The 27631-nt window shown below is 39.0% G+C and overlaps 1 protein-coding gene and 1 long non-coding RNA gene across 3 annotated transcripts in view; one reads left to right on the top strand and one right to left on the bottom strand.

The window, feature by feature from the left end:
- The window catches only part of LOC136829254 (uncharacterized), a 13141-nt gene extending 7446 nt beyond the window's left edge, over positions 1-5695 (top strand). Inside the window, exons 2-5 of the long non-coding RNA XR_010850336.1 lie at positions 1019-1187; positions 3497-4448; positions 4789-4966; positions 5136-5695. This is a non-coding gene — a long non-coding RNA (uncharacterized lncRNA). The remainder of the gene's footprint in view (positions 1-1018; positions 1188-3496; positions 4449-4788; positions 4967-5135) is intronic.
- Positions 2368-27631, bottom strand: LOC136829253 (sin3 histone deacetylase corepressor complex component SDS3). 2 transcript variants are annotated; one of them, XM_067087596.1, is made up of 8 exons: positions 26128-27631; positions 22777-22840; positions 20156-20269; positions 18833-19034; positions 18445-18616; positions 15778-15859; positions 12309-12393; positions 2368-3686 (listed from the first exon to the last, which is right to left on the bottom strand). In XM_067087596.1, the coding sequence occupies exons 1-8, from the start codon at positions 26240-26242 to the stop codon at positions 3588-3590; spliced, it is 933 nt and encodes a 310-aa protein (XP_066943697.1). In that variant the 5' UTR covers positions 26243-27631; the 3' UTR covers positions 2368-3587. The 2 variants fall into 2 exon arrangements, with proteins under 2 accessions (XP_066943697.1, XP_066943698.1); XM_067087597.1 differs by having other exon boundaries at positions 18457-18616; positions 26128-26327.

Here is a 27631-nt window from a genome sequence, read left to right as displayed (position 1 = left end):
CTGTCTCAGTTGTTTTCAATTTTTGGCATGCCCACTTATATTCATTCAGATAGAGACCCATCACTCATGAACAGAGAACTCCAACATTTCTTGACAGGTTAAGGCATATCATGCAGCAGGATAACTAGTTACAACCCAAGGGAAATGGTCAAGCTGACAGATTCAGTGGTACCATATGGAAAGCTATTACAGTGGCGTTGAAGTCAAGAGGCCTAGATGTTCGATACTGGCAGTTTTACCTGATGTGTTGCTCTCTATACACTCACTATTGTGTATTGCTATTAATGCAATGCCCCAAGAAAGATTCATGGTTTATGCTTGATGATCCTCTACTGGGACTTATGTACCCACATGGTTATGTCAGCCAGGGCCTATCCGCTTGAAACATCATGTGAGAGCTAACAAAACAGATCCTCTTGTGGAGGAGGTAGAACTCCTTCAAGTAAATCCTCATTATGCCCACATTTGTTACCCAAGCAGTGGCATGACTACAGTATCTACATGACATTTAGCTCCGGTGGAGACCCTGTTAATGAGGAATTTCAGAATACTCCAGTAGAAGTTGTGGGAAATGTTCTGGGAAATGTTCTACAGTCTTCAAAAAAGTCTTTAGACAATACTCCAATTGAGGCCGAGGAACCTGTTCGACAAGATACTCTATTACTTCCAAACTTGGCTCCAAGTGAGGAATCTCCCATGCTGAGGAGATCTGAACGTATCCAATGACCCCATGTTGGTTTGAGTAATTTTGACAAGGGGGTGAATATTGTGATTGTTATTTTGTAGGTTGGCAACACTGTACTGTGGTCCTGTTCTGTAGATTTGGCAACAATACCAGTAGTAGGCATTGTGGGCACAACGGCCAGTGTTACATGTGATACCTTTTAATAAAGTACTAGTTCACTGAGATAAGTACTAACATTTACATAATAATAAATGTAAAATGGTGGTGTATATGTCTGGAGATGAGAATGGACTGGACTACTTTAGTTCTTACAAAACTTTTCTTTCGTTACAGATGTATTGTTTGAAGTTCTGTGTTCAACAAAGCCTAAAAAAACTAGGCCTAGTTTCATTACAGTACCAACTCCTCAAACTGTGGCCCCTCTTCTGATCCCAACCTTGGCATTGGTAACAGGACTATGGCAGTACAATACACAAAACAAGAAAAATAGCGTTCTGCAATGGTGAGTACATAATTTACTTTAGTACAGTGATCACAGTCATTAAACAATGCTTTTTGGTATTAATCAATGATGTATAATGGTTACGTCACTCACCCACTTTTAAAACCACCATAACTGCTTTCAATCACAATTCATTAGTTTTATGCATTTACTAGTCAGTGAATAGTCAGTGATTATTCAATGTAAAGAAATTTTATATTTAGTTCTCTGATTATTCATTAATTTTAGTTTTAGTTCTCTATCATTATTAATGTTGTCATGATTGTTACTGGGTTTCATTGGATATTAAAGAGTAAAATATTTTTTTACCACAGAATACAATTTTTGATTGGATAAGGTTTTCTATTCATTTATTGCCTAATGTGTCTTTTTGACAGGCTGGCCTTATTTTGAGAACACTGGTAGCCTTCTTGCATAAAGTTATTACCTTCTAAAAGTTTGCAAAACCCTGTTTCCATATTTTTTTTAACTGCCATCAAAATGTTTTCATTACACAGTTTAAAACAACAAGTAGCTTTTTAACAATCAAAACAACAAGGTTATCACTGTTCAGAGTTTGTAAAAGTTTTGATGCTTTCTTTTCAGTTTCTCTTGACTACTATAATTATTTTTATTTCAACATTACTGCATAATATGTGTCTTTTGCTAAGTTTACATTTGCAAAAAAACTAGCTGACTAGCATAGGTAATGAATCAATTACTTTCCAAAGTTTGCAAACCCTCATATACTCTTTAAAATACTTCATTAACCTGTCATGACAAAAGTTTTTAATGCACCAAACCCAGTACAGTATTAGTGAATAAGTGCATGTTAGCAAGTTTTCATTTGATAAAGATAACTGCTTAAAGTTTGCATACATTTGATGCTTTCTTCAAAATATCTTTTAGCTTCCATTATTTTTTTTCTATGTCAACATTATTTATACATATAGTATTACATAAGTGTCTTTTGATAAGCTTGTATTTAAGAAAATTAACTTCCTAGCAAAAAGAATAATGAAGTTATTCTGTTCAAAGTCTGAAAAACTTCAGATGCATTTTTCTCAACTTATTAAACTAGTGCTAGATTGGGGTCTGATTATAAACACCTATTTCAAGGGTGTAATTTTCGAGGAGAAAAATCACCTTACCATTTACACAAAAGTTGCTGATGACATGATAGAAAAGGAAAACGGCCAGGTTAATTGGTAGTAGTTTAACACTGTATTTTGGTAAGAAAGTAGCTCAAACACAGTAGAGATATCCAAGTCGTACTTTGTACGACTTAAAACCAAAGTTGATTAATTAATACAGAAAAGTTAACTTTTTAAGGTACAAACAAGTGCTGATGTAAAACTATAATTAATTCAGAAAGATAATAAAATTTTTTACCTAAATTAAAAATAAAATAAGAACACACGATTTTAAAAATCTTTTCATGTATCTTTTGAGATGAGTAAAAAGTTAAGACAACAAACTGGTTTAAAAAATCTTTTGGAGCCATGCATCTTGAAGATAGTGATACTTTTACTAGGTAAACTTATAAATAATATCTATAAGATGGGAGGTCACTTTTTGTCTTGTCTCAAAGCTAAAATGCACTAGCTGCTGCATTTACAGATTTCTCTACCTCAAGAGAGGTTTTTCAGCAGAATTACTGTTTTTTTTTTTAATAAACTTGCTTGGTCAATTATACTGAAAACAAAATACATGTAGAGTACTTAATACAAAAACATGGAGTACTTAAATACAATGTTAAAACCATCAGATGGTCTAAAACTACAATAACAAAATATAATCTTTTACAACATGACACATGGCATTACAATATAATTCTGGATGTTGTCTGAAAATGTGGCTGAAGTTTCTTTACTCTTTATACAAGCTTCCTTCATGACATTTTCAGAACTTTACTCTCATTTACATAAAATCTTGAGTTCACACTCTGCACCAGAACCATTTTTAATACTGGACATTACATACTCCATATGCACTTTTCAATCCCTACAATATCCATAACATAAGCACTTCACATTTTCAATCTTTACCTAAACTTTCACTAAGCCTCTCTCGTTAATAGTCAAGCTGCAATGTAGACGTCTAATTTCAATAAAACGTTATTAAATATTCACCATCACTGCATTACGGAACCATTATTTCATTTCTGAAAATACTTCTCACAAATTACTTCTCGTTAGACCAGAGTCTACAAAACTGTAAAAACATCTGGCTAAAAAATTCTTCATCATATTCACTATAGATACATTTAGCTTACAAAATCACTTTTGAATATTCAGGATGTTACTAATTTCATGTCTTTGCTTTTGCAGACAGTACCTGTGAAACTCCATCAACCACTCATCATACCTATACACAATATTCTGTGCCTTTCCAGGATAAGAAAATTCTGTTGTTTTTGGGTCACGATGAACTTCGTCGGCGAACGAGGTATTTTCCGTGAGCTAGCTGAGCCAAGGTGATCTTGAGTCTTATATTATCAGGCACCTTCCGCACCATAATCTAAAAATATTTTTATGTAAGTAAAGGTCTATCAACCCCTGGAAGAAATGTAACTGAAGTAAATTTGACAACATACCACAGAAATCAAAAGAAGATAAGAAATGTGAATATAATCTGATTAAGGGATAAAACAATATTTGGCAAGGGAGCTCAAGATGGAGACAATGGGATAGGTGCAGTGGTCCATCAGGAAGGGATACTTTTTAGCATCACTGGAGCTCAAGGATGTATATTTCCACTACCCTATTCACCTGGCATAGAGGTAGTACCTCTGCTTTGTTAGGGAGGGGATGACATTCATGTTTACAGTCCTGTGTTTCAGCCTTGCAAATGCTCCACACTTAAAATCTAGCAACATTGGCAGCATCAGACAACAAGATAACTGGCCAACTGGCTAGTAATAGCAGCAAGAGCAGTAGACAATTGAGTGGGAGCAGAATGTGCAGAAGTTCCAGTATTAAAGGACATTTCCTAGCTAGCCCACATAGTAAGCACAGCATAGGAAGAAGGCCCAGTCAAAACAGTGGTAATGGCAGGAGTAACCAGTAAGATAGCAGGTACTGCAGAAAGTGATCCTGGGTAACAACTTAAAAGGTATTCTCCTGCAACTGTATGAGGACCAGTCAGTCATTGGTACCTCAAGCACTGAAAGTGCAAATACCTGGTAAGCAGGAATTGGTGGCAGGAGAGCAAGCAAGGAACAAACAGGTCAAGCAGAAGTCCAGTCACTGAGCAGAGTGGGCAGTGCAATGGAGTGTCTAGGTGAGTCGGCAGGTTGAATACCGAGAAATGGCACCTTGCTGGAAGATTAGTGCTATCAACCTTAACTGTGGAAGCCGAAGATCCTTTGGCTGACTGCAGATACTATAATCTATATGTAACACGTTTCTGTCGTTGTGTAACGTATTCTTCCCTCCCATGTATATAACATTTGATAAGTGGCAACTGTATTCTTGCCTCACATGTATGTTGATAAGTGGCAACCGAACACATTCAAATCCAATGCCCAGTAGTAAGCCGCTTCTCCTCTCCGAGTTTGGTTGCTCATACGCATTGTCCTTGTTGCACTGTTACCTTACCTAATAAAGAACCTACATTTCAGATGAGCTTGTTTCGAGTCTCGTCCAAACCAACATGGCGCAGTTAGGTATTACAGGAAGAAGTTACAAGAAGCACGCAAAGATACAGGAGACTTACAGTGAACTGGAAGAAAACAGACAGAGGACCATAAACCAACAGTTACCTGCTTCTCCTCTCCGCAACAGACTATATATTTGCCGGTATGTACAGTGTATTATGTGTGTTGTGTAAGGTGGTGCTAACAAGCCAACTAGTACCAATTTTTCACGCACTGCACTTGAAATACTGATACTGTACATTTCTGTTAAGTTCTTTTGTTTTAAGCCTATGTGTGGGTAAACAGAACATTATTCACAATGGATTTTCCAGGTTCTCAAGACGAATGGGATGACACCCCACTTGCCCAGCGTTCACAAGGTCCTGTCTACCGTCCAGTCCCAACACGCTCTCCATCCCAAGACGATGATAACCCAATCAACTGATTTCCTTTCGCTTGTCCATTACCTGAAGAAATCACGGATTGAGGATCATGCCAGGATCAGACAAGAGGAGGAAAGCAGGAGAGAAAAAGAAGAGGAGAGACGAAAAAAACATGAAGAATTAAGGGACTAATGACAAAGAAAGAGAGAGACAGAGAGGAGGATGAAATTTGCAGGCAACAGGAAGCAGACCACTACAGTGCCTTTCTGCAAATGCTAGCCCCCTTGTACAGGAAGCAACCACAGGAAGCCCCAGGCCGCTGCCGTCTACACCTGCAGCTCCTACCTCACCACCAGAGGATGCAGCGACCACAACAGTACCCCCTCCATCGAAAGCAATTGCCCAAAACCCACCCACCCTTTGCCCAGATGCAACTCTTCAGATTTTTTGGGAATGGTGACATCAATGGGATGATTATTCAGTCATGGTGGATCTGCCCAAGTTACCCAGGAGAAACAATTAAACCAGATGAAGATGTATCTTGCCTTGGAGACACAAAGGATCCTCCAGACACCGGATCAAGTGTCAAAGAAGTCTTGGATGCCCTTCAGGAACACATCAGGAGCCTTCGCAACAAGAATCCACATCATAGGGAGCTGCTCACCTGCAAACAGTTATAGGGAGAGTCTTTTTCAGACTTTTACATAAGACTCAAGAACATTACATAAGACTCAAGAACAGTGCAAAGCAAGTAGATGTCTGTCCAGGTAGATCTTCAGTTTATGAGCAAACACAGATGAAGATGATCATCTTCATGGGAGTCAGAGATGAAGAACTGACTGAGAAACTCATAGCCCTCAACACCAACGCCTCTCTACAGGATATTATCAACACGTGTCTCACCTATGAGGCCACCAGGAAGGCCACTTCTGCAATTTGGGCTTTGCCCTCTCAAACTACAGGAAGCAGAAGAAACATGGAAAGGGTGCCACCCCTACCACACCATCAGTGTTTCATGCCAGTCATGCAACCGCACACATGGATCCACAGAGAAGTGTCCAGCAGCAGACAGCACCTACAGCAACTGTGCCCACAAGGGGCATTGGGCCAAGGCACAGAAGTGCCCTGCCAGACAGGTCCAGAGCCTGCACTGCAACTGACAGGGACATTACGAAAAGTGCCAGAAGAAAAGGGATGCCAAACATGGTGCCACTTCCAGTGCCAAACCTACACCACCCTCTCCAGGCAAGAACCCCAGCTGTCGCTGGCTGGGAAGACCCTCTTCTATCAAGATACTGCAGCAAATCTCTGTTTCCCTCTTGTATAGTGACATCACATCCAGGTTTCAGATGTTACCAGACACAGGTGCTGACATCTCTGTTATGGGCCTTCAGCATCTTAATCTTCTGCGCATTCCTAGGAGCGCACTAAAACCCCCATAGGTTACCCCAGTGTTCACTGCAGACAGCTCTACGATGACACCTGCCTTTGGATCCTTCACAGCCACTCTCACCTTAGCTGAGAGATCCTGTTCAGCAAGGATCCAAGTCCATGAAGGTTTCTAAACACCACTGCTGTCATATAGCCACTGCAAAGAGTTAGCCATTATTCCACCAGAGTTTCCCAGACCTATTCTGGATGTTACCCATGTCGATAGGTGTTCAGAGCCTCTTAATGTTGCCACGTCGCCTGTTAGCCAGAGATTGTTTTCTACGAGACTTCAAGGATATGCTGACCTCCAAGGAAGAATTGACGAAAGCCCCACTCAAGCCGATGGAAGGACCCCAATGTGAATCCATTTTAAGGAAGATGCCGTACCTTTTGCCACCAGCACACCTCGCCAGATACCCTATGCCTTCTGGGAACAAGTCAAGGCAGAGCTGAAGTTAATGGTAGATCAGGGTATCATTAAGCCCACTGGTGATGAACCCTCAGACTGGTGTCACCCACTCATTGTAGTACCTAAAGACAAAGACGTTCGAATCACCGTTGACCTCAAGAACCTCAACAGCCAAGTAAAAAGCACAGCCCACCCGTCACCCTCACTGTTGTCTAGCTTCTGCAGCATTGATCCGAAGGCCAAGTTCTTCACCACTGCAGATGCCCTGCAAGAGTACTGGCAAATGCAACTTGCAGAGGAGGATCAAAAGTTAACTACTTTCATAACACCCTATGTCAGATTCCAGCATTGCAGAGGTCCAATGGGATTTGTGGCCACAAGAGATGCCAACTGCCTTTGAGGAGACAAGGCTCTACAAGGGATCAAGAATTGCATCAAGGCAGTTGATGACATCCTGCTGTTTGATGAGCATTTCCCCAGCCATCTACGCCAAATCCATGAGATGTTGACAAGGTGCTGCAAGTTTGGCATCACACATAACAAGGACAAGTTTGTGGTCACTACCTCCAGCGTTACCTTCTGCAGATTTCCGAAGATAGCATTTTAGCAGACCCCGACAAAGTAGCAGCAATCAAGGACTTCCCTACACCAACAAACTTGACTGATCTTTGTTCATGGAGTTAGTGAACAAATTGGCCAACTTTACACCCGATATAGTTAATGCAGCTCAGCCTCTCAAACCCCTTACGAGCCTCAACGGACTAGGATATGCCCTAATACAGGATCATGGCACTGGAAGACTCTGCTTAGTATAGTGCGGCTCTCGTTTCCTTGCTGACACAGAGATGTGCTGCACCACAACTGAGTCGGAGATAATAGCCATAAACCTGGTCTATGTCCAAATGCAAACTGTAGGCCTCCAACATTTTACGCTGATGACAGACCATCACCCATTGGTGACCATTCTCAACCATTACACTCTTGGACAGTACTTGCGATGTCAGAGTTGATTCCTGGCCAGTAAACAGCCGGTTTTGCCTATCGCTTTGTGGTTTCTACTCCTCTGTGACTGTCATGGAGTCGTGATAAAGTGCTGCGGCGAAGGAGGCAGGGACTACAACCCATGCTCAATAAAGTACGAGTTCAGTGTTGGCTGAGAGGCTGTCCTGTAGTTTCCAGAATGGGAGCAACGAATTATCTAAGTTGTAATGATAGGTAGGAAATCCTGAGAGCGCAGTCTTGAAGACTGATGTACAATGGGTCCTCCGTCTTTTGAGACTTCGTGCTCTTGGGATTTCCTACCAAACGCTACAATTTACATAATTCGTTACTCCCATTCTGAAAACTACAGGACAGCCTCTCAGTCAACACTGAACTCTTACTTTATTGAGCACGGGTTGTAGTTCCTGCCGCCCTTCGCCGCAGCACTTTACATGACTCCATGACAGTCACAGACGAATAGAAACCACAAAGCGACGGGCAAAACAGACTGTTTACTGGCCAAGAATCAATCCTGACACCGCAAGTACTGTCCAAGAGTGTAATGGTTGAGAATGGTCACCAGTGGGTGATGGTTTGTCATCAGCGTAAAATGTTGGAGGCCTACAGTTTGCATTTGGACATAGCCCAGGTTACAACTGTTATCTCCAGACTTGATTGTGGTGTAGCGCATCTCTGTGTCGGTGAGGAAACGAAAGCCACACTATACTAAGCAGAGTTTTCCATTGCCATGGTCCTGTATCAGGGCATATCCTAGGATAGTAGCTCCTACTGCCCTTCACCGCTGCAAGAAGCCAATAAGCGACAGGCACAACAGACTGTTTACTGGCCAGGAATCAACGCTGACATTGCAAGTACTATCCAAGCTTGTGAGCCTTGCCAGGTTTTACAACCCACAGCCTCCAGCATGAACCTCTTCAAAATGATGACCACACTATTACACTTCATGTCTGTGTCAGCAGATCTCTTCAGCGCTGCAGGAAAGTCATTCCACGTCGTGACCGACCAGCTTTCTGGCTGACTTGTGGTTGCCTCCATGCTATAGTGACACTACCGCCTCTGCAACAATAAGGATCTTCTGCAAATATTTCAGGGAGGTCTGCATCCCACTTCATCTCAGAACTGATGGTGGACCTCAGTTCACCAGCCGTGAATTCAGGGGTTCCATGGAGCCATGGGGAGGGGGAGTACATCATCTTGTTACTTCCCGGCACTAAGTGCAGTCCAATGGCCATGCCAAGGCCACTGTGAAGGCTGTGTATACTGAAGACAGCACCCTCTGTCAACATCGACTGTGAAGACTTTGACCATGGGCCTCTTGGAATGACTCAAGAAAGCCCAGGACTGCGAGCACTGTGGTTCTCACTGGTGGGACAAGGTCGGGATTGTCATGAGCCACGGCAGGTCAAGGGACTACGAAGTATGTCTCCCCAGTGGACGAGTAGACTGGTGCTTCCTGTACCCAACACAAACACCTGGTACTGACCCCATACCTCACAGACACAAAAGAGTCCTCTGACAGCCCCACGTTGATCTCTGGGTTTTCCACATGAAGAACCTGCTCGAGATGGGAATATGAGCATGAAGGAAGGTGTGTAGATACTATTAATCTATATGTAACATATATCATTGTGTTAAGTATTCTCACCTCACTTGTATTGCATATTGATAAGTGGCACCCGAACACATTCAAATCCAATGCCTAGCAGTATGTCCCTTCCCCTCTCAGAGTTCAGTTGCTCACCCGCATTGTCCTTGTTGTAACCTTACCTAATAAAGAACCTACATTTTAAATGAGCTTGTTTCACATCTCATCCCAACCAACTTTAACTATGACACTAAAGATTCCGAAGCAGAAGAGGTACCTGCTATGTAGTAGACAGAGTAGCCCTAATTTCATTGCCTCTAACCTCTGAGCTGGAAGCTGTAAGTTCAGGAATGTTACAACTTTTCAAAATGACTTGATGTAACTTGCATAGCAAGCCCTCTTCTTGTAGCAAGGCCACTGGTCAGAAAACCAGTCCTGGCAAGTGTCGCAGATGAGGATCCATATACAGTACAGATGTAATGATGTGGCAGACCCTACAGGAAAGACCCTGCCATGATCAATTAGGATTACTTATGACAAGCAAAACAAAACAAACTGATACAGATATATATATAAAAATGCCTATTTGCAAAAGCTGCAATGTAAATCACTATACATGCAACCCGAATATACAAACAATGTAATAAAGTGGAAATACTTAATATGCAATTAAATCACTGCAAGTCATGTAAACATTACAATCCCAACTGAAGATGTAACTGATATCTGGCAAAAACCAGTTAACAATTTTTTATAAACTTCCAAAACAAGAGAAATAAAAAATACCTTTTAACACCAATACTTAGCACACAACAAAGCAGAAGTGACTGAGTGAACTTAATGCCAAAAGTTAACTACCATCCAACTTTAGTAGCAAAGCACTAATATACCAAAATCTATAACAAAAAAACCAAAGAAAAAAAGAAAAATGGCAAAATTCAATAGTAGTAAAGCACTAATATACCAAAATAACTAGTAATCCCTAAAGGAAGCCAGTAAGACAAAAACTATAACTAACTGCTGATTGCACTATTTCAGGACAAAACTATATAAAATATAATTACACTCTATGATGAAAAACTGAACAGGATGAATCAAAATGAATGAAAATTTAGACAACTTCTCCAAAGTGCTGAAGAAAAACCTGAGGAACTCTTGACAGAACAGAAATGTTAAACAATGAGATAATTACTACCTGCCACTACATTAAACACACTCTAGTGTGAACAGTCACTTGTATCTTTTATGTTTCTTCTGTCTACCAAGTAGCTACCAAACACTGGTATCCAATCATTACCTTCCAAGATTAACAAGCACACAATGCTAATGGACTTGTTAATATAATGTGGTCTTGTTAAGACCACATTACATTAACGAATTAAAGATGTGTATGGTAATAAATACAAAATATATGGTGGTGATATACTGAAAGGAATGACTTAATGTAACAACCTAAATATACAAAAATTCATTTAATCAAACTGAGTAAAAAATACAACATACAAATACAAAACCTAATATAAAACACAGTACAGCTGAGAGCAAAAAAAGTAAAGACAACAAGGGTGATGTTTATCCCCAAACACTGGTCAATCAAAATTCTCCCAACAGACCAGAGTATACTAGAGTAACAACATTGATACATGTAATAGCATTTTACTTATACCAAATGAAAATGCACACAATATTAGCAAAGGTAACTTCTATCCAGCGAGGTAATGTCAGATAGCAAAGCACAGCTGTCACCGAAACACAAGCTACCAATAACACAGCACGCTCAAAAATTACAGTACTTGAAAACTGTTAATAATGGACCTTAACTTATTGCATGTGTCACTGAGTCCACAAATAAAATGTTTGTACACTCTTGTGTTTTTGGTTTTGCAGGTGTGTGTGCGGTTATTTTTTCTTGGGTTAATTTATCTTCAGTGCACAATTTAGTTACATAATGTAATTCACCTGCTACAATTGTTAAATTTATCTTTAAAAGGTATTTTTTAAAAAGTGAAAGTATCACTCACTGTTTATCTGGTAATTACATGCTCAGAAATTCTGAGATGTCTGGTTAAATAAACTGTAACTGCATGCATATAATATATATATAATGTACTGCATTTCAGAACAGGCAATCATTGATAATCAAAAACAAACCCTTACATAAATTTTTTTTTAACAGACTGTTTCACTGTGTGAGCACATGCTCTGATCCATAGTTAAAAGAAGTGTAATTGCTCTTTACGTATCCTACAGAATAGGAAACTGTTAATCAAACGTATAAAACGGTTAGGGAGCAGACCCCCTAACTGTCTGTTAAGTTGAGGTGCCACTGTAATCACTTCAAATAATTAAGCATTAATGCTTAATCTTTTAGCACACAAACAGAAAGGGTGAAAAACATAAAATAATGGGCAAAAAACAATTAAAAATTATGGTAATTCAGGACTACCAATCCTTGCTGGGTCACTACCAAGCCTAGCTAGGATTGAAGTTCTAAAGTTTCCATGCACCCTATTGTCAACCTGCCAAAAATGATCTACAAATTACTATTCAGGAAAGGTACCTACGATGAATACCAATAAAAGTTGGGCAAATATGTGAGTGATGGGTTTGTGACGAAACAAATAAATACTAAGTAATATTCTGTACATATCATCAGAAAAATCACAAATTAGAATGAAAAATAAGAAATATTTACCATATCAACTCCAGCAACTGTAAGAATTGCATTAAATCTTGTACCATCCTTGCATTCAACCATAACAGCTTGCCCCTTGTGAAACCTGTTGCAAAATATTGAAGTGTAAAATGATAGAATTTTACTTCATTAAATTAAATGCAATGTACAGGTCAAATGATTTCCAATATTCACTAAAACTTTACAATTTAACTAATAGACTCTGCCATTGAATGTCATATTTTGGGTATTTTCATTGTTTATACCTAATTTTTTCAACTGATTAGTCAGCCATGATGCATAAGAATACAATGGTCTCTTCATTTACTTACACATGAAGACATTAGCAAAATAAATTTATTACAAAAAAATGGCTGAAATTCTGCAGTTCTGTATCCATACAGCACTACAGTTGCAATTCCACTTAGGAATGGAGGAACTAAACAAAGGGTAACATGAAATAAGTTAATACCCGTTATGAAGATAGAAAAAATGGAGTTTCTAAAGACATACTTGTTTTTTCATACAAACATATCAACATAAACATACACAAATTTGTAGTTCAAATGACCCCAGCATTTACAGTCTTTTGTCAAATTCATATGAATTATTAATGAATAGATAGAAGCAAAATTATATTCTCAAGGGGACCAAGGAATCACTTTCCTCACCTTTCCTGCAGGCTGGAAATGAGGGTGTAAAATCAAGAACACTGGTCTGAAGAAACTCACTATAACTTTGCTTGATGGATCTGTATGAGAAAACTTAGTTTCTTTAATTACACGAATCATTTTATGTCTGAATTTAATTTTGGCGAGAGAATCAAACTGCTGAATATCCCTTGCACGTTTACATATATCTACATAATCCAGGAGAGGACTGGTATGAGTCAGGAATCAAGAGCCTGATAACCTGACAATATATCATTCATGTGAAATGTTGACTATCTTGAGGTTGGGTCTAGGCAACAAAGTTGAGTGCAAATGAAAACTAAACTATTATTAATTTTTTTAGTGTTTGATTTTCTCAAAAAGTGGATGATTTTGAAACCTGAATTAAAGACTATAAAGTCACTTGAGATCCAGCACTGATGCCTCTATGTCATGGCTTATGTGGGGGTTTAGTAAGGCCCTTTAAGACAGGGGGAGAGATCACAATCATAGGGTTTAGGAAAACCTAGAAGAACCTCTCCGAAATACTAGACAAGTCTCTTTAGCACTAATGAAGAACCCATATCTAGTACAGGGAACTCAAGTACCTGCGAGGGGGCAGACTTATAACCCTCGCTTGAGGAGGCTGAAGTTTTTAAAGTCAATATAAAAGAGGATCTGCAATTGCAAGAACCATGGGGTTAACTGGATTAAGGTAGATCAAGTAGAGGGTGGTTGCTGACATACTACAAGATTCTTTACCTCTTGAGGCCTTGCTGGATAACCTCCATGTGTGATGCTCTACCATTTCAAGGAGGCCATGCAATCTGAAGTGTGGCTGCTTGAGTAGGCATTGGTAAAATTAACACAAACAGGCTAAATGTTATTGCAGTTACTCTACTGTTGCTGCTATCAACAAACAGCTATTTAAGTACCTCCAAGATCTTATGTTGCTCTAATGCACCCATGCTCCAACTAGTGACAAGATGATTACTTCACAGCATTTGCCAAGCTGAAATACAAGATTTGAAACTGAAATATTTTCCACACTCAAGCTTCACTGATAATAGCTCTGAACCACTTACACTTGAGCCAAAGAGGATCGTTCAATCATTTTCACATTCCTTGATGCTCAGTTATAACCTACCTGATAAGTACAAATACAAGGAAAGTGTGTATGTCCAGGTTGTTTCAAAGATGCATCTATCGTCTTGACTACTTCACAAGAGGCAAGTCCCACAAATGCCTAACAATCTTACAAATCTTCAGGTTCAGTTACCTCTCCTGGCACCACTAAACTGAGGTTGTTTGCCGGGCGCTTGGGAAGTAGTGCGGAACACTTTGAAGGAGACACCAAACATTTATGAGCAGGTGCTGGGAGCTTGGGAGCCAGGTGTGGGCGCCCAGGTTCAAAAGTCGAGCATACAGGTGAGGAGGTCTCCGGACTGTCCAAAGGAGACAAGAGGTGGGTGCTGATGGACAGGAGCAGAAACATAAGGGTCCACAAAGTAACTGCAAGAAGGTCTAGGACTTTGACCAAGGCTTGCAGAAGGGCGCGTAAGAGATTGGGAAGAGTATGGGTAACGTTTACAGCGCTTCCTGTCCACACTGCAATCGTCGGAAGAACTTGAGGACAAGTTATGTACATCCCTGGACAAGCCTTTCCCATGGCTGTCTACCAACACCTGGAACTGTACAACAGATGCAGCCGAGGGGGCGTCTATCCATGGGCAAACCCCATCGGCCTCCCTTAGACTTTTGGTATGTCTTCTCCCAGGTTTGGGGGAGCAGGACAGGGACCTCACTCTATAAGAACCGACGGGACGAGTAGCCACCTCCTCCACTTGCAATGCACTATCACTCGGCCCTTTTTCCATGATCACTTTATTGGAAGCTCCCAAATCTGCAACGGTACTTACAACTACATTAATTTTCTTACCAAATCTAGATTCGAGACTGGCAATGGCATTAGGATCGGAAGGAAGGGAGCCAGGCATGGGAGTAGAAGGATGTTCAGTAGGAGGGCCAGTATTAGGAGAAAAAATAGGAATAGGAATCGAAGGGAGAGTAATAGGGCTAACCTCTACACTAGGTCTAGGTGTAGCCTCTACGCTAAGAGAGCATTTTTTGGCTCTAGAAGCTGCTTTCCTCTTTCTATCTCTCTCTAACTTGTCTAAATGAGACTTGAAGAATGAAGAACCTTCCACTGATTACTACCCCACGCTGAACATTAAATACAAGTTTTATCCATACTACAATCTTGCCCTACATTTATTACAGATTGTATGAGAATCATAGCAAACTTTAGTTAACCTAGCCTTACAGCCTAACTCGCTGCAATAGCGAATACTAGAACAATAAACTGACTATAGCCTGAGTGCTAACCAGAACCAAACAGTTGTACTTCAAATATGAAATAACAACTGGAAAAATCCAACAAAGCTGCCGCAAAGGGCGCGATGTTAACCCACGATCGGCAGAAACAAATTGAGCAATGACTGCCCAGTTGTTCCTGTGTTCCCTGATATTGGGCAGGGCTGTCACCTAGGTAAAACAATAAAGAAGCGCTATAGCTACCACGATATTTAAAAAATTGCCGCAGGAGGCAGATACATTAACTATGTAATTACTAGGTAAGTTACTTGTATGAAATTGATTATTCTCTCCATAAATTAATTTATCAATAACCTAAAAAGTTTTGTAAAATGTTTCAGTAATCTTTGCATCAGATGCATACAATTTGAAAGGTTGGTGATACCTGATAAAGTATATTATATTTCAATTCATTAGTATTTTCAACGTAGTAACAAAACAACTGACTTATAAAGCAAGATACTCACCATTTACGATCAAAGTAAAGTTTTCCATTTTCAATTTTTGGTTCGTTGCCCACTGGCTCAGGCTGTGCGACAGGCACTGCACCTGTAATATAAATACCAATTTAGTAAACAGTATTATGAAGGCACAGATGATATCAGGAATCTTACTTTCTGTTCTCTTGGTATCACAGTTGCTCCAACAAGAGAGACAAACCTCTAACAAAGATCTTTTTACTAGGATTGTAAAATTTACAATAATATAATAAATAAAAGCCAACATATTTCTCGTCAAAAATGCATAAAATCAGAAACATTAAAATAATCTTAACAATAAAAAGGAAAATTAACTGAACTTCTCACGTTTCTCTATCCTCCTACAGAGGGATACTACTCACAATGTCCCTTACAAGGCACACTGTAGATGGTGCTACAGGTCTTTGCAGTGTGCAGTCTGGACTGCTTTCTGCCTTTTACAATTTTCATCCATTACCTTAGGTCTTTTCCTACTCGGCTGTCAAATTTCTTTAACTTTCTGGTTCTCTAGTCTTCATCTTTTATTTATGTTCTACGAGTTTCTAGAAACGTGACTCAGCAATCTCATTAACCAATTACTTTGCTAAGGATTTCTACTTGACGGCAGCTTAAGTTTTGAAAATTCGCAGTAGCACTACTCTTGTTTATGTAGGTGACTAACCCCACCCACTTTTTTCGGGGTAAGAGAGAGGAACAACTCAGCCAAAAGCTCAATTTGTTGGTGCCCCAAAGGTCCACATGATGGGAGGTGGGCAGGCTCCATCTGTAATTACTGGGTAAATATATATAAAAATGACATTTTTATAATAAAATAGTTTTATATATACTTACCAAGTAATTACATAGCTATTAGTTCACTTTACACGGCAGCTTGAATTCAAAATTTCACGGGTAACACTTCGCGTGTCTGTGTAGGTGACCAGTTTCGCCCACTAGCAGGAATATTAGGAACGACTTTAGCAGATAACTTCAAATCTGTTCATGCCTTATGTCCATCAGCGGGGAGGAGGGTGGGCTCCGATCACGTAATTACGTGGTAAGTATATATAAAACTTTATTTTATTATAATAATGTCATTTTTATATAAGTAACTTACAAAGTAATTACACAGCTGATTCCCACAATGATAAGAGGTGGCATACATGGACATATTCTACTCCGAAAATAATAAGTATGTAATGAATTTGAAAACAGAAAAAAACTGCTGGCACTGAAAACCAATGCTTGTCGTTACCTATCAGCTAAGAGAGCTTCTGGATACTGCCTCAGGTAGGTGCTCACCTTAACCTGTAGTGGCATGGCGGTATAGCCATGGGTCGCCTCCTACTTACTGGGAACTTTGCAGTGAAGGAAGTACTCCGACGGCTAGCAAAGCATGATAGGTGCTCGCCCTTGCCCTGGCCGTAGCACCAAAATAAAAGCAACCAGACAACATTTTTGTTGGTAGACAAATGCTGTAAAACTGGATCACCAATAACCAAGCCCGTTAATAGCCAGGGACTGCCTGTACTGGGTGAGTTACTTAGATAAAAACAACTTTTTGTACAATATCATCAATACAAACCAGTGGTGTAGCTGACTGAAAGGATTTGTCCAGAGCAATACATAGTAAAGACTTCATAAAATACTGATGAATCATTTTTATATGCAGACAGCAACTGCAAGGCAACTACATCACTCTTGTACTATGCATTCATGAAACTCACATGAAGTGCAATTATATCTCCAATCATTCTCTAATTCACAAATTTACCTACTAAATAGACAGCAGCCGGTATGTTTCAACAGACTAATAAGGCCTTGCTGACTTCTGAAGGATATCAAAAGTAAACTAAATAAAATTAAAGAAATCCAACAAAACTGCATAATAAATCAACCTTTCTGACTTTTTACACTTAGCAATTTGGTACAGACCATCTAAAATACTAATTATAATGATTATATTATAATTTGACATGACCACTGAGTCACATTTCTAGATTTTCTGAGGGTTTGCCCAAAGGATGTTTTTAAACAAGGTAAAAATTACAGCAAGGCAAAATTAGAACTTGGAAAGCTAATCATCAAGTAAGAAGAGACCAAAGAGAATAGATGAGATGTAAAAAGTAGAAAGCAAAGAACCTTTAAACAAAATATCTACAGTGTCACATAGGTACATTATAAGTGGCACTGCCTTACAGGATCAAAGACTACAAAAAAAACAATAAAAATTATATACTACAAAGATAATGCAAAATCCATAAATTATATAGGGAAAGCAAAGCAAAATTATATGAAGAACTTGCAAGTATAAAAAGAAGATCTTTAAAGACAAAGGGTGCAAATATGGCAAAGGTTATATAATTCTAAGTAAGGAAAGGGTGAAGTTTACAAAGCTGCTACTGAGAAGTGCAGACCTCGACTTATGACTACGATATTAAAGAACCATTAAAATAAAAGGATGATCTTTTAAAAGAAGCCCACATTCACCCTTTGATGGTGCTCAAAAATTTGCAGCACAAGAAAAAGGATTAGAATAAGTAAAAGTACTTTCTCTCTCTCTCTCTCTCTCCAACAATCAGTGGTTAGGAAACAAGCAAGATCATGCAAAACAAAATGATGGTCGTAGTCAACGTTCCCCAAGTGACTAATTAGTACAACTACTAAACAGCTTACTTTTCTTCATACTCATCAATTTGCTTTTGTTTATCAGTTTTAAATCTTCATCCACTTCTCTTTCATCTAGCAGTAACTGCAAGGTCGTTGCAACTGGCTTTCTACGTTTCTCAACAATGGGAGCTGGCTCATTCCCTCTTCTGCGAAGCTTGCGAGTTGAAACAGGTTTGTACTGTTGGAAAAATAACTAATGATGATTCACAACAAAGGTTACTATAATGAAGCACAAAGACACATCCACTGAAGATATCTTTTGCACAGACAGAACTTTTCAAGATGTAAGTTGCCTACAGTTACACCAAATGGGTTGTTACATAACTGTACTAATGCAAAATACTGTATGAAGACTTTAATATGTTAGATACAAAATATCTAGTCAGTAACAAACCTCCATTGAATCTCCAGTTAATTCAAGCGTATATCTCTCCTGTTCAATTATTTTCTTTTTGTCTTCTAATTCAATCAAAAGATTCTCTTTCAGTTCTTTCTTCTTCTCTTCAAATTCCCTGCATGCCAGTTTTTTCTCAGCTTGATAGTCCCTTTCCACGCATTCTATCTCTACTTCGCGCCATAAGTCGTTTAGTCGTAATCTGCAAGAAAAATACCATGGCCTAGAACTTTCAACATTTACCAGTTTTTATCTTGTGTCACATTTTGAATTTTGCCCAGAGTTAGCCCGATGGACTTGATTTTGAACAAAGATTTTTTAATTGAAGCAATGTAATGTTGAAGAAGACAGCAACTACATGTGGAGAGATCAAAGGAAAATAATGGAAAGTAACAAGTAGAATGCAGCTATTTACCAGTGTTGCACAAGGAAGGCTGCAATTAACACCCTTTCATGGGCCATAACTACTAGTACAGCAGTTACTTTTGTAGGTCATACATTTTAGCTATAAACCTTTCCTAATCATGACTTCAATCCACTTCGTTTGCTGTAAAATTAGTTTGCTTCACCACACACCTATTACTTTCTGACAGCCTAATTGCGTGATCTCAAGACACTCCACACGAGAAGCCTCCCTTTCTACCCGAGTGTGCATTCTGGTTCCAAAGTGCAGGAGTCCTAGTGTAACCCTGGTAGCATGTTCGGTCACTCTTATTATGTCTAGCATCTATAAAAATCTGAAACTTTTTCATAAAAAAGCCACTAATTACATGGGGTCCTTATGGTCCAAGTGTTCCCAGACATGCATTCAGATGCCTTAAAGACAAAAATAGAATAGCTAATATTGTTCATGCATGCATGCCTATGACCCATCTTATTGTCTCATTAGATAAGATTTTTTCAGTGCCTTGTTGGTAAATTACTTATATGAAACATAACTTTAATACAAAATTCATTTTTTCACAGACATACCCATTCCTACCCCTACTCCATGAATGACAAACTTCCATTAGGGCCACTCTGGAACTGGGATGCATACTCAGACAAGTGGGAAGGGAGACTCTTCACCTGTGGAGTGTCTGGGGATTGTCCTGATGCACAAACACGATATTGTAAAGTGGTGGGTTTGTATTTGGAAATATTGATTATCTGTATAAAAAATTATATGTGACTCTACAAAGATAATAAACCTTGACTAATAAAGTGCGATGTTTATGTGATGCACCCAATTTGAGAGAAAAATAATATCGTATGTGAGAGATTAAAGCAAAATCAAAAGGCCACCGACATCATCAAATACACTGGATAGTACGGTTAAATTACCTTTCTTTATATGCTGCATCTATTTTTTTCATTTTTTTATTATATTCAGGATGGCTGTTATCACGGAGTTGTTGCAGCTGCTTCTTCAGCTGCGCTAATTTGTCTTGGTACATTCTGAAAAAGAAGGCATATACTGTAGTACATGTTTTATGTAGTAAAAAAACTGTACAACATATACATTTTTGAAAGTTCAAGGTCATATTTCCCTGGTTATTTCCTAGATCACCACTAAACATTTACCTGATCCAAGAAAATATGTCCTGACAACCAATTAATCATATTTAGGATTATACATGGTGTAACATGAGTTTATGCAAATATTTTGGGAAATGAAAGAAAGAGTAAATCTAGGCAGAAAATGCTCTACTGTATAAAAATGTGCATTTTAAGGCTTCGTTTGTCGGTGGGGTGGACTTTTAAAATAACCGTTTATCATTGACACTGCTCTCAGGTGAATAAGATGGAGTACGGGATGTCGAAGTACTCAGGGGTGGTATGTGGGGGAAGGGAAGATGAAGCGAATCACACAAGCAGATTGCTTGCCTTTTAATTGTGATTTTTTCTTGCAAGTTATTTAACCATGTACCATTATAGTCCCTTCAACTAGTAAATCACTGGTCAACAGACTTCACGTAACCTAATTTTAATGATTAGCCTACAGCAGTACTGTATGGCTTTACATATCCAGAAACTATTGCCAATGTTGCCTGGCAACATTTATTTGTGATTGCTGAATTCTCAGATACTCTGTCATGCCGCCTGGTCGTTGCGGAATTGTTGAATCATAGGCATACGGCATCTACGCTTAATGAGTGATGGTGACAGTAGTCGAGATGACAAGGGAATGCAGGGAGGAAGGATACTGTATTTTGAATAATGTCAACTTTTGTACCTCTTTGGATTATTGTATGAATAGGCTACCTTTGACAAGAAGGATGGAAGGAAGGAAGGGTATTTTCAATACAGTTGACACCTGGTATTTGCAGGGGATGCGCACCACAACCCCCCATGAATAGCTAAAATCTGCGAATATTTGACACCCCTCTGAAAATGCTTAAAATTGCCTATTTTGATAGTTCAAACACAAAAAACTCTTCTGAAAATGCTTATACCTGAGTATTTTAATAGTTTTATCACAAAAAGTGCATTTAGTCACAAAAATACAGTAATTAGTGAATATTTCTCTATGAAAAATACTGAGAATAGGTGAATTTTCCTCGAATAACATGTATATACGTTCCACAGAAAAATCTATCAATACGTGAAGCTGCAAATCCAGAACCACGAATAGGCGGGGGTCCAGTGTATAATGTTTACATTCGTTTCTTCATTTGGTGGAGATGGAAACGTTTTCATTGATGCGTCTTTCCCTTTGACTGGTGACAGATAAATATTTTTGATTGAGAAGGAGAGATTTCTAATATGTTTTACATCTTTGATTGGTGTCTAATGAATAGGCCTATCTTTGATAGAGGGGAGATTTAATTAGGCTTGGTTTTATTTTTTTTCTATTGGTGTCTGATGAATACATACATTTTTTTTCTATATCTAAAGAATACATCTGATTTAGAGGTATTTTATTCACATCGGCCTAATCAAACTATCCCCCACCCCCAAATCCCTGACTACTTTGATCTCTCTTACACCATCTTACTTGCCTGAGAGCAGTGTGTATAATAAACAGTTATTTTAAGGACTCACCTTCAAGATTCTAGGCCCATTTTTCAAAACAACTCTAATATTTTAGTGTCCTCTACATGGCATAGTTTTACATTTGCTTTGCTGGACAATAGTTCTAGGCAGGAACTCTCATTCAAGATGTCAGCTGGCAAAAGAAAATGTTCAGCAATCAGGAGGTTAGCAACACATATGGACAATCCTTTAGAACCTTGCCAGAATAGCTAAAAAAAAAAAAAACTGTTTCATTACTCTTCTACCAAAATCTACAACATGAACTCAAAAAATAGAAAATACTGTACACAGGTTTCCTATTCCTACTTACCATACCCAAAAGAAAACAAGTAAAAAATGCGCCGAAGTTTCTTCGGTGCAATAAAGTTTTCTGTGCAGCGTATAATGCTGTATGAAACTCTCAGGCAAGGCCCATGAAACTCTCAGCTGCAGCCCATGAAACTTTCAGCCATGGCCTGGTGGTGACCTGTGTTGTTGGCACCTACAGCAGTGCCAGATGCACGATCATGGCTAAATTTAACCTTAAATAAAATAAAAACTATCGAGGCTAGAGGGCTGCAATTTGGTATGTTTGATGACTGGAGGATGGATGACCAGCATCCAATTTGCAGCCCTCTAGCCTCAGTAGTTTTTAAAACCTGAGGGCGGACAGAAAAAGCGTGGCTGGACAAACACCGCTGGAACCACTAATGCACAACTTTAAGTGTTTGGACAGTTTGTGAACACAATTCCTATACAGCTCAATCCTATAAAAATGAGGATATCCTCTTAATCACACTTACAGTCTAAACTGTATCTGCTTTTGATGTAGGATACATCCAAAATGGAAAACACCATTTCATGCGGAATTACCTGTGTCTCATCACGAATAAAGAAGGGACTGGTGCCTTCCTACAGCACAATGTCAACCATTTATATTTAAAACTTACTGCTCTTTAATGCCAGTATATTCTTCTTTGCCTTGTGTTTCACCTTCACTGCCGAGGTCACTATCTGAGGAGAGAACAGAAAATATATTACAGTAATTACCCTGTACCATGAAGAAAGCAGAACTATATAAAATCGATTTTGGTTGATCCACTAAGGAAAAAATCATCTTCAACTGTCACAAAAGCTTCCTACAACCTGATGAGTGATGTTCTCAAAATAAAACCTTAGTCAAAGTAAAATCATCTTTAGTTTCGATTCGTACTACTTTATCGTCATTAATGAAGACAACACATTCATTGAATACCACAGCTTCCTGGAAAGCAGAATTAATTTTTAGAACATAAATCAACGCCTTCCTAGAATCTTCCACAACAGTATCATGACCCATATAAGAAAAATGACAAATTTTTTATGCAATCTGTAAGTTTCCTAACATACAAACCTGAGGTCTTTGTGTATGGGATTATCTTTCAGCAAGCTAGAAAACTGGCAGATAAACTTTTGCACGGTGGTTATGGTAATAGCTCCCCATGGAAAGGGCAGAACCACCGCCCTGCCAAGTCAGTGCACATTCAATTCTACGCAGTTTACCTTTTGGCCCAGGTAAGGGAATGAGGGGTAGTAAGAGGTGGGCACTTTATGTAAAGACTGCAGGTTTGTATGTTATGAAAAATACAAATTAAATATTGGCCATTTGTTCCTACACAAATACAAACCCTCGGTCTTTACTCTTGGACGGATGATTTCGAATAAATCTCTGAACTGACTGGTAGTTCGGCTCACCTGGGTACTCTCTTCATGGTCATGAACTAGTAAAGGAAGGAGACCATACCTCTGATCTACTCAACAAGAGAGATGTTCAACTGTCAGACTTCTGGGCATTTTGAATTAATGGAATGTAATATCCTTGATTCGAAAAGGTTTGGATGAACCCACAGTGTCAGAGACTATAAAGTTAAGAATAACCATCTGGTTTGTTCATAATGAGTCCCTCTCTCCCTTTGCTAGAGAAGGAAGGATTTGCACCTACTAATCCAAATGGCGCTAGATTATAGATAGGATACTCATCATCTAGATCACCTGCATGCACGCCCGTCCAGCACGTGACGGCTCATTCACTGTTCCTCTCTGCCCATTGGAAGAGGAAGGAAGACAGGAGAAAGGGAGGAGGCCAGTCCCACACACACCTTCCCCTTGTAGTCGCACACCTTAGGTGGGATGCAACCTGTCCCTCAAGAGCTGGGTGAACTACATGACTTGTTGAGCATCCACCACAGGACTCACTGAAAAGGTGTCCAAGGACCTATGGGTAATGTCCCAAGGTAAAAGGAGATGAATGCGATCTGCACGATTACATAGGATTAATAAAGAAAGCCATGGCATCTAAGACCTAGGAACTCAGGGATTCTTGATGGTGCATAACAGGTTCCTACACTGCTTCCTTAATGGTTAAGATGGGAAGTATAAATTCTTAAGAGCCCTACTAACAGGACATCAAAGAAGATCATCTTTCTCAGGAGGCAGAGTCTCTAAAGCGGGGATAGAGAAAACTCTTGGTAGAGCTTTGGTCTTGACATGAAGACAAACCAGGTCCGGGTCAACCTGTTTATGCGGCAGTGTCCTTTCTGAGGGACATTTTATAGATATTTTGCTGTTTACATTAATATTAATATTTTAAAATTAGTAAATCATTGTTATAAGCATTTTAGGTGGCATATATACATAAGAGTAACAGTTGTAAAAGGGTACTAACCTAAGATGACTTAGGATGTTTTGGGATGATGGTTTGGGGTGTATTTTTGTTTGAATTAATATGAAATTGTTTTAGTACGATAATATAAGGTATATTTTTGCTTTAACTACTAAATTACGCAGTTAATTTTTAAAATAGACAGTTATAAGTGTTTTACTTTTAGGGGTAAAGGTTATTTGGCAGTTATAATCAGCTATAAGGGTTTTTAGAGGTGATTTTGCATTTCCACAGATTCTGTATTTACGTGGTGGGTTCTGGAACCTATCTCCGTAAAAAAGTGGGGGAGTACTGTATGCTTTTCCTGAACCAACTATTTTCAAGATCACACTTTATACCACTGCAGCCAGTGTAAACAGTGTATCTCCTAAAAAATCGACATCCTGCTAACACAGTACAGTAATCATTCATACAGAACCCAAAGTTCTTAGCCTTGATTCCAGTGGAGGCATGCTAAGAAAAATAAATGTACAGTACCGTGATAGCAGCAAACAGCCATGAAATACTAACAAGAGAATTCTGACAGGAGCTAAAACATTCGAAACACACCTGGTAGAGAACAGGTGTACTAGACAGTCATCTGGGCAGCCTTTCAATCTTTTGTATGAATGCTGCCTCGCCTATTGGCGCGAAGATATAAGCTAACTTTAACAACACGTAAGATTCATCCCAAATAATATAATTTTACTATGTTTAAATGTGTGTTATGAATATTTCTAAAACTTGTGTCTTTCGTAAACGAGTACTTTTAGAGGTATTAGTCCTCATCCTTATGCCATACAATTCTGGGGACCACAGTGGGAAAGCAGGGTTTTTGGGTAGGGAAAAACACAAAATGAGTGAAACACAAGTACCTTAATCCCACTGATAGTTCTCAATCAAATTAACGTAAGTTTATGGAATGTTTTCAATCTAATATCATGCACTAAGGTAGGGACCAGGTACCCTAGGATAGGTTAGGTTGGGTGAGGTTGGCTGGGTTATTTGCAAGTGAAACAAAGATCAGAAATGTTCACAGCACACAATAATACTGGAAAATGATATTTCCACGTCCAAGATGCAACAGCCTAATGGTTTAAACTAAAATTTCACCAACCAAGCAGTCAGTCAAGAGGAGGCGAGTGTAGAACGACAGGAACAGGTTCCAGAGACGAAAAGCAGCCTAACCTTTCCTAGAATTCCATGTCCTGACCTAGCCAGACCTTACCTTCCTAACCTTACCTAGAGCGCCATGCTCTGACTTGAATGGTGGGGTTTGCCCCTCCTGAACCCGGCCCCCGGTAACAATAAATACTGGAGGTAATGGACCTGGGTGTAAGCTTCCATTCAGAGGTAATCCCATCGTTCTGCAAACTACCCTTCAAGAGTTTCATAGCAGCAGAGACACCTCGAGACTCTGTACCACAGTGGCCCAAGAACGTCTGGGGTCTGTTACCTCAAGTAACCGATCCAGTTCTTATCGACGACGCGCCCCTCCTAGCCTACTGCGTGCAAAGCGATTTGTAATCTCGCAGGAACAAACCTACGTACATTAATCTTCGTCTATATTACCAAAAATCTCTTCTCTTCAGAGAAGACTGATCAACCTGGGCTTTCTCACCTTCATCAGTTTCCCTGTCGTCATCCCTGGAATCCTCAAAGTCCGCATCATTTTCCTCGTCGTATTCAAAGTCCCCAGAACCTGCTGGGGATCTGGGCGAGGCAAGACCTGACATTTTCGTCTGGCTTATTTAACACGAACTAACGGACCGCTTCGCGACATCCAAACCAAAACAATCGTGGCGTTCTTCTTCTTTGCTCTATTTGAGAATGTCGGCAGAGCGCGGACTTTCAACGACATCATATAATTTTTACAGAAGAGGTTATTGGATAATTACAAATACCTTGAAACTGCCTTTGTGGAAAGATATTTGGAGCTACGACATTTACGGTTACTGTAACATTGAGAATTTGGGCGGAAAAGATAGAAGCATCCCCAAAAAAAGAGTGGCTAAATGCAGTCTCAAATGGCAAAAACATTCAGAGGAAAAATAATGTTAGATGTGTCAGTAAAAGAAATGTATTTGTGGGAAACCATACTAAGTTACTTGATAGAAAAAAATGAAATTTAAAGAGATGGAGATCCTAAACATCATAGGAAATTATTGGAATTGCCCACTAAAATACAGAAGAGAAAACAAAAAAAGCAGTGAAAGTTTAAATTTATGCAAGCAAATGGAGTAAGAAATTCAATACAAAGTAATATAAGAGAATAATCAAGTCTAGAATGAATTTCTGTTCTTTTCGTATGTCCGGAAAACCATAAATGAGAAAGATGCGAAATATAAGATGCGAAATATAAGTTACAGCAGCCACACGGGGAAAATGAAATACTGTAGGTAGCAGGAACGTTACTTATGAGTAAAGAAAGTATCTAAAAATACAGATCTATATATAATATGCAGATACCGGAAAAGAATCAGAGAGGAGAATTAATATACAGTAAAGCAGTCATCAGAGGCTTTGTTACGCAAGCTAAACCCCGACCTACCAGCACGACCATTCGCAGGCGTTTCGTTAACTATCAAAAGTGACGCCTCTGGTCCGCCATCTTGCCCTTTCCCAAAAAGCCTTTTTCATTACAGACGGTCTCTTAGGTGATATGGAGCTAAGGCAGATTTTTTTATTTTTTTTATTTTTTTGGTAAATCGTCCTGTTTCCATCAGTTACTTCAAATATCTGTTTCTAGAGTCTTTTTTGTTACTACAAAGTAATGACTTCAAAGCTAAGGGTATGCCATACCTGAGTTACTTACTTGTTGTTTACTTACACTGATGGAGCTTGTTTTAGCGGTTTAGATAACTTTTAATTTTATGACTTACATAAAACGATCCTAAAGTTAGTCTGGTCATAAAAAGCTTTAAAACTAGTTTCTCGTCAGGCTTTCGAAATCTGAATTTCATTTGACGTGCATGTATGGTGTATTCAGATGTCTATTTTCCTTTGACGTTTCTGTTGTTTTGGGTTTTGGGCAAAACATATATTGAAAAGAAAAATCATGCAGAATATTGTATTCTTCGCCTATGAAGTTATTACCTCTGACAAAAAAAAAAAAAAAAAAAAAA

Source organism: Macrobrachium rosenbergii, chromosome 44, assembly GCF_040412425.1.
Source record: "Macrobrachium rosenbergii isolate ZJJX-2024 chromosome 44, ASM4041242v1, whole genome shotgun sequence".
Lineage (NCBI taxonomy): Eukaryota > Metazoa > Arthropoda > Malacostraca > Decapoda > Palaemonidae > Macrobrachium > Macrobrachium rosenbergii.
This window is presented reverse-complemented; position numbering and strand designations above follow the sequence as displayed.

Excerpts from the sequence above, each read along its gene's own strand:
- LOC136829253 (XM_067087596.1), bottom strand. The coding sequence starts at position 26,242 with ATGTCAGGTCTTGCCTCGCCCAGATCCCCAGCAGGTTCTGGGGACTTT. Across the intron at positions 20,270-22,776 it reads TATACTGGCATTAAAGAGCA|AATGTACCAAGACAAATTAG; the intron begins GTAAGTTTTAAA and ends CTTCTTTTTCAG. Across the intron at positions 18,617-18,832 it reads TAACTGGAGATTCAATGGAG|TACAAACCTGTTTCAACTCG; the intron begins GTTTGTTACTGA and ends TTTTTCCAACAG.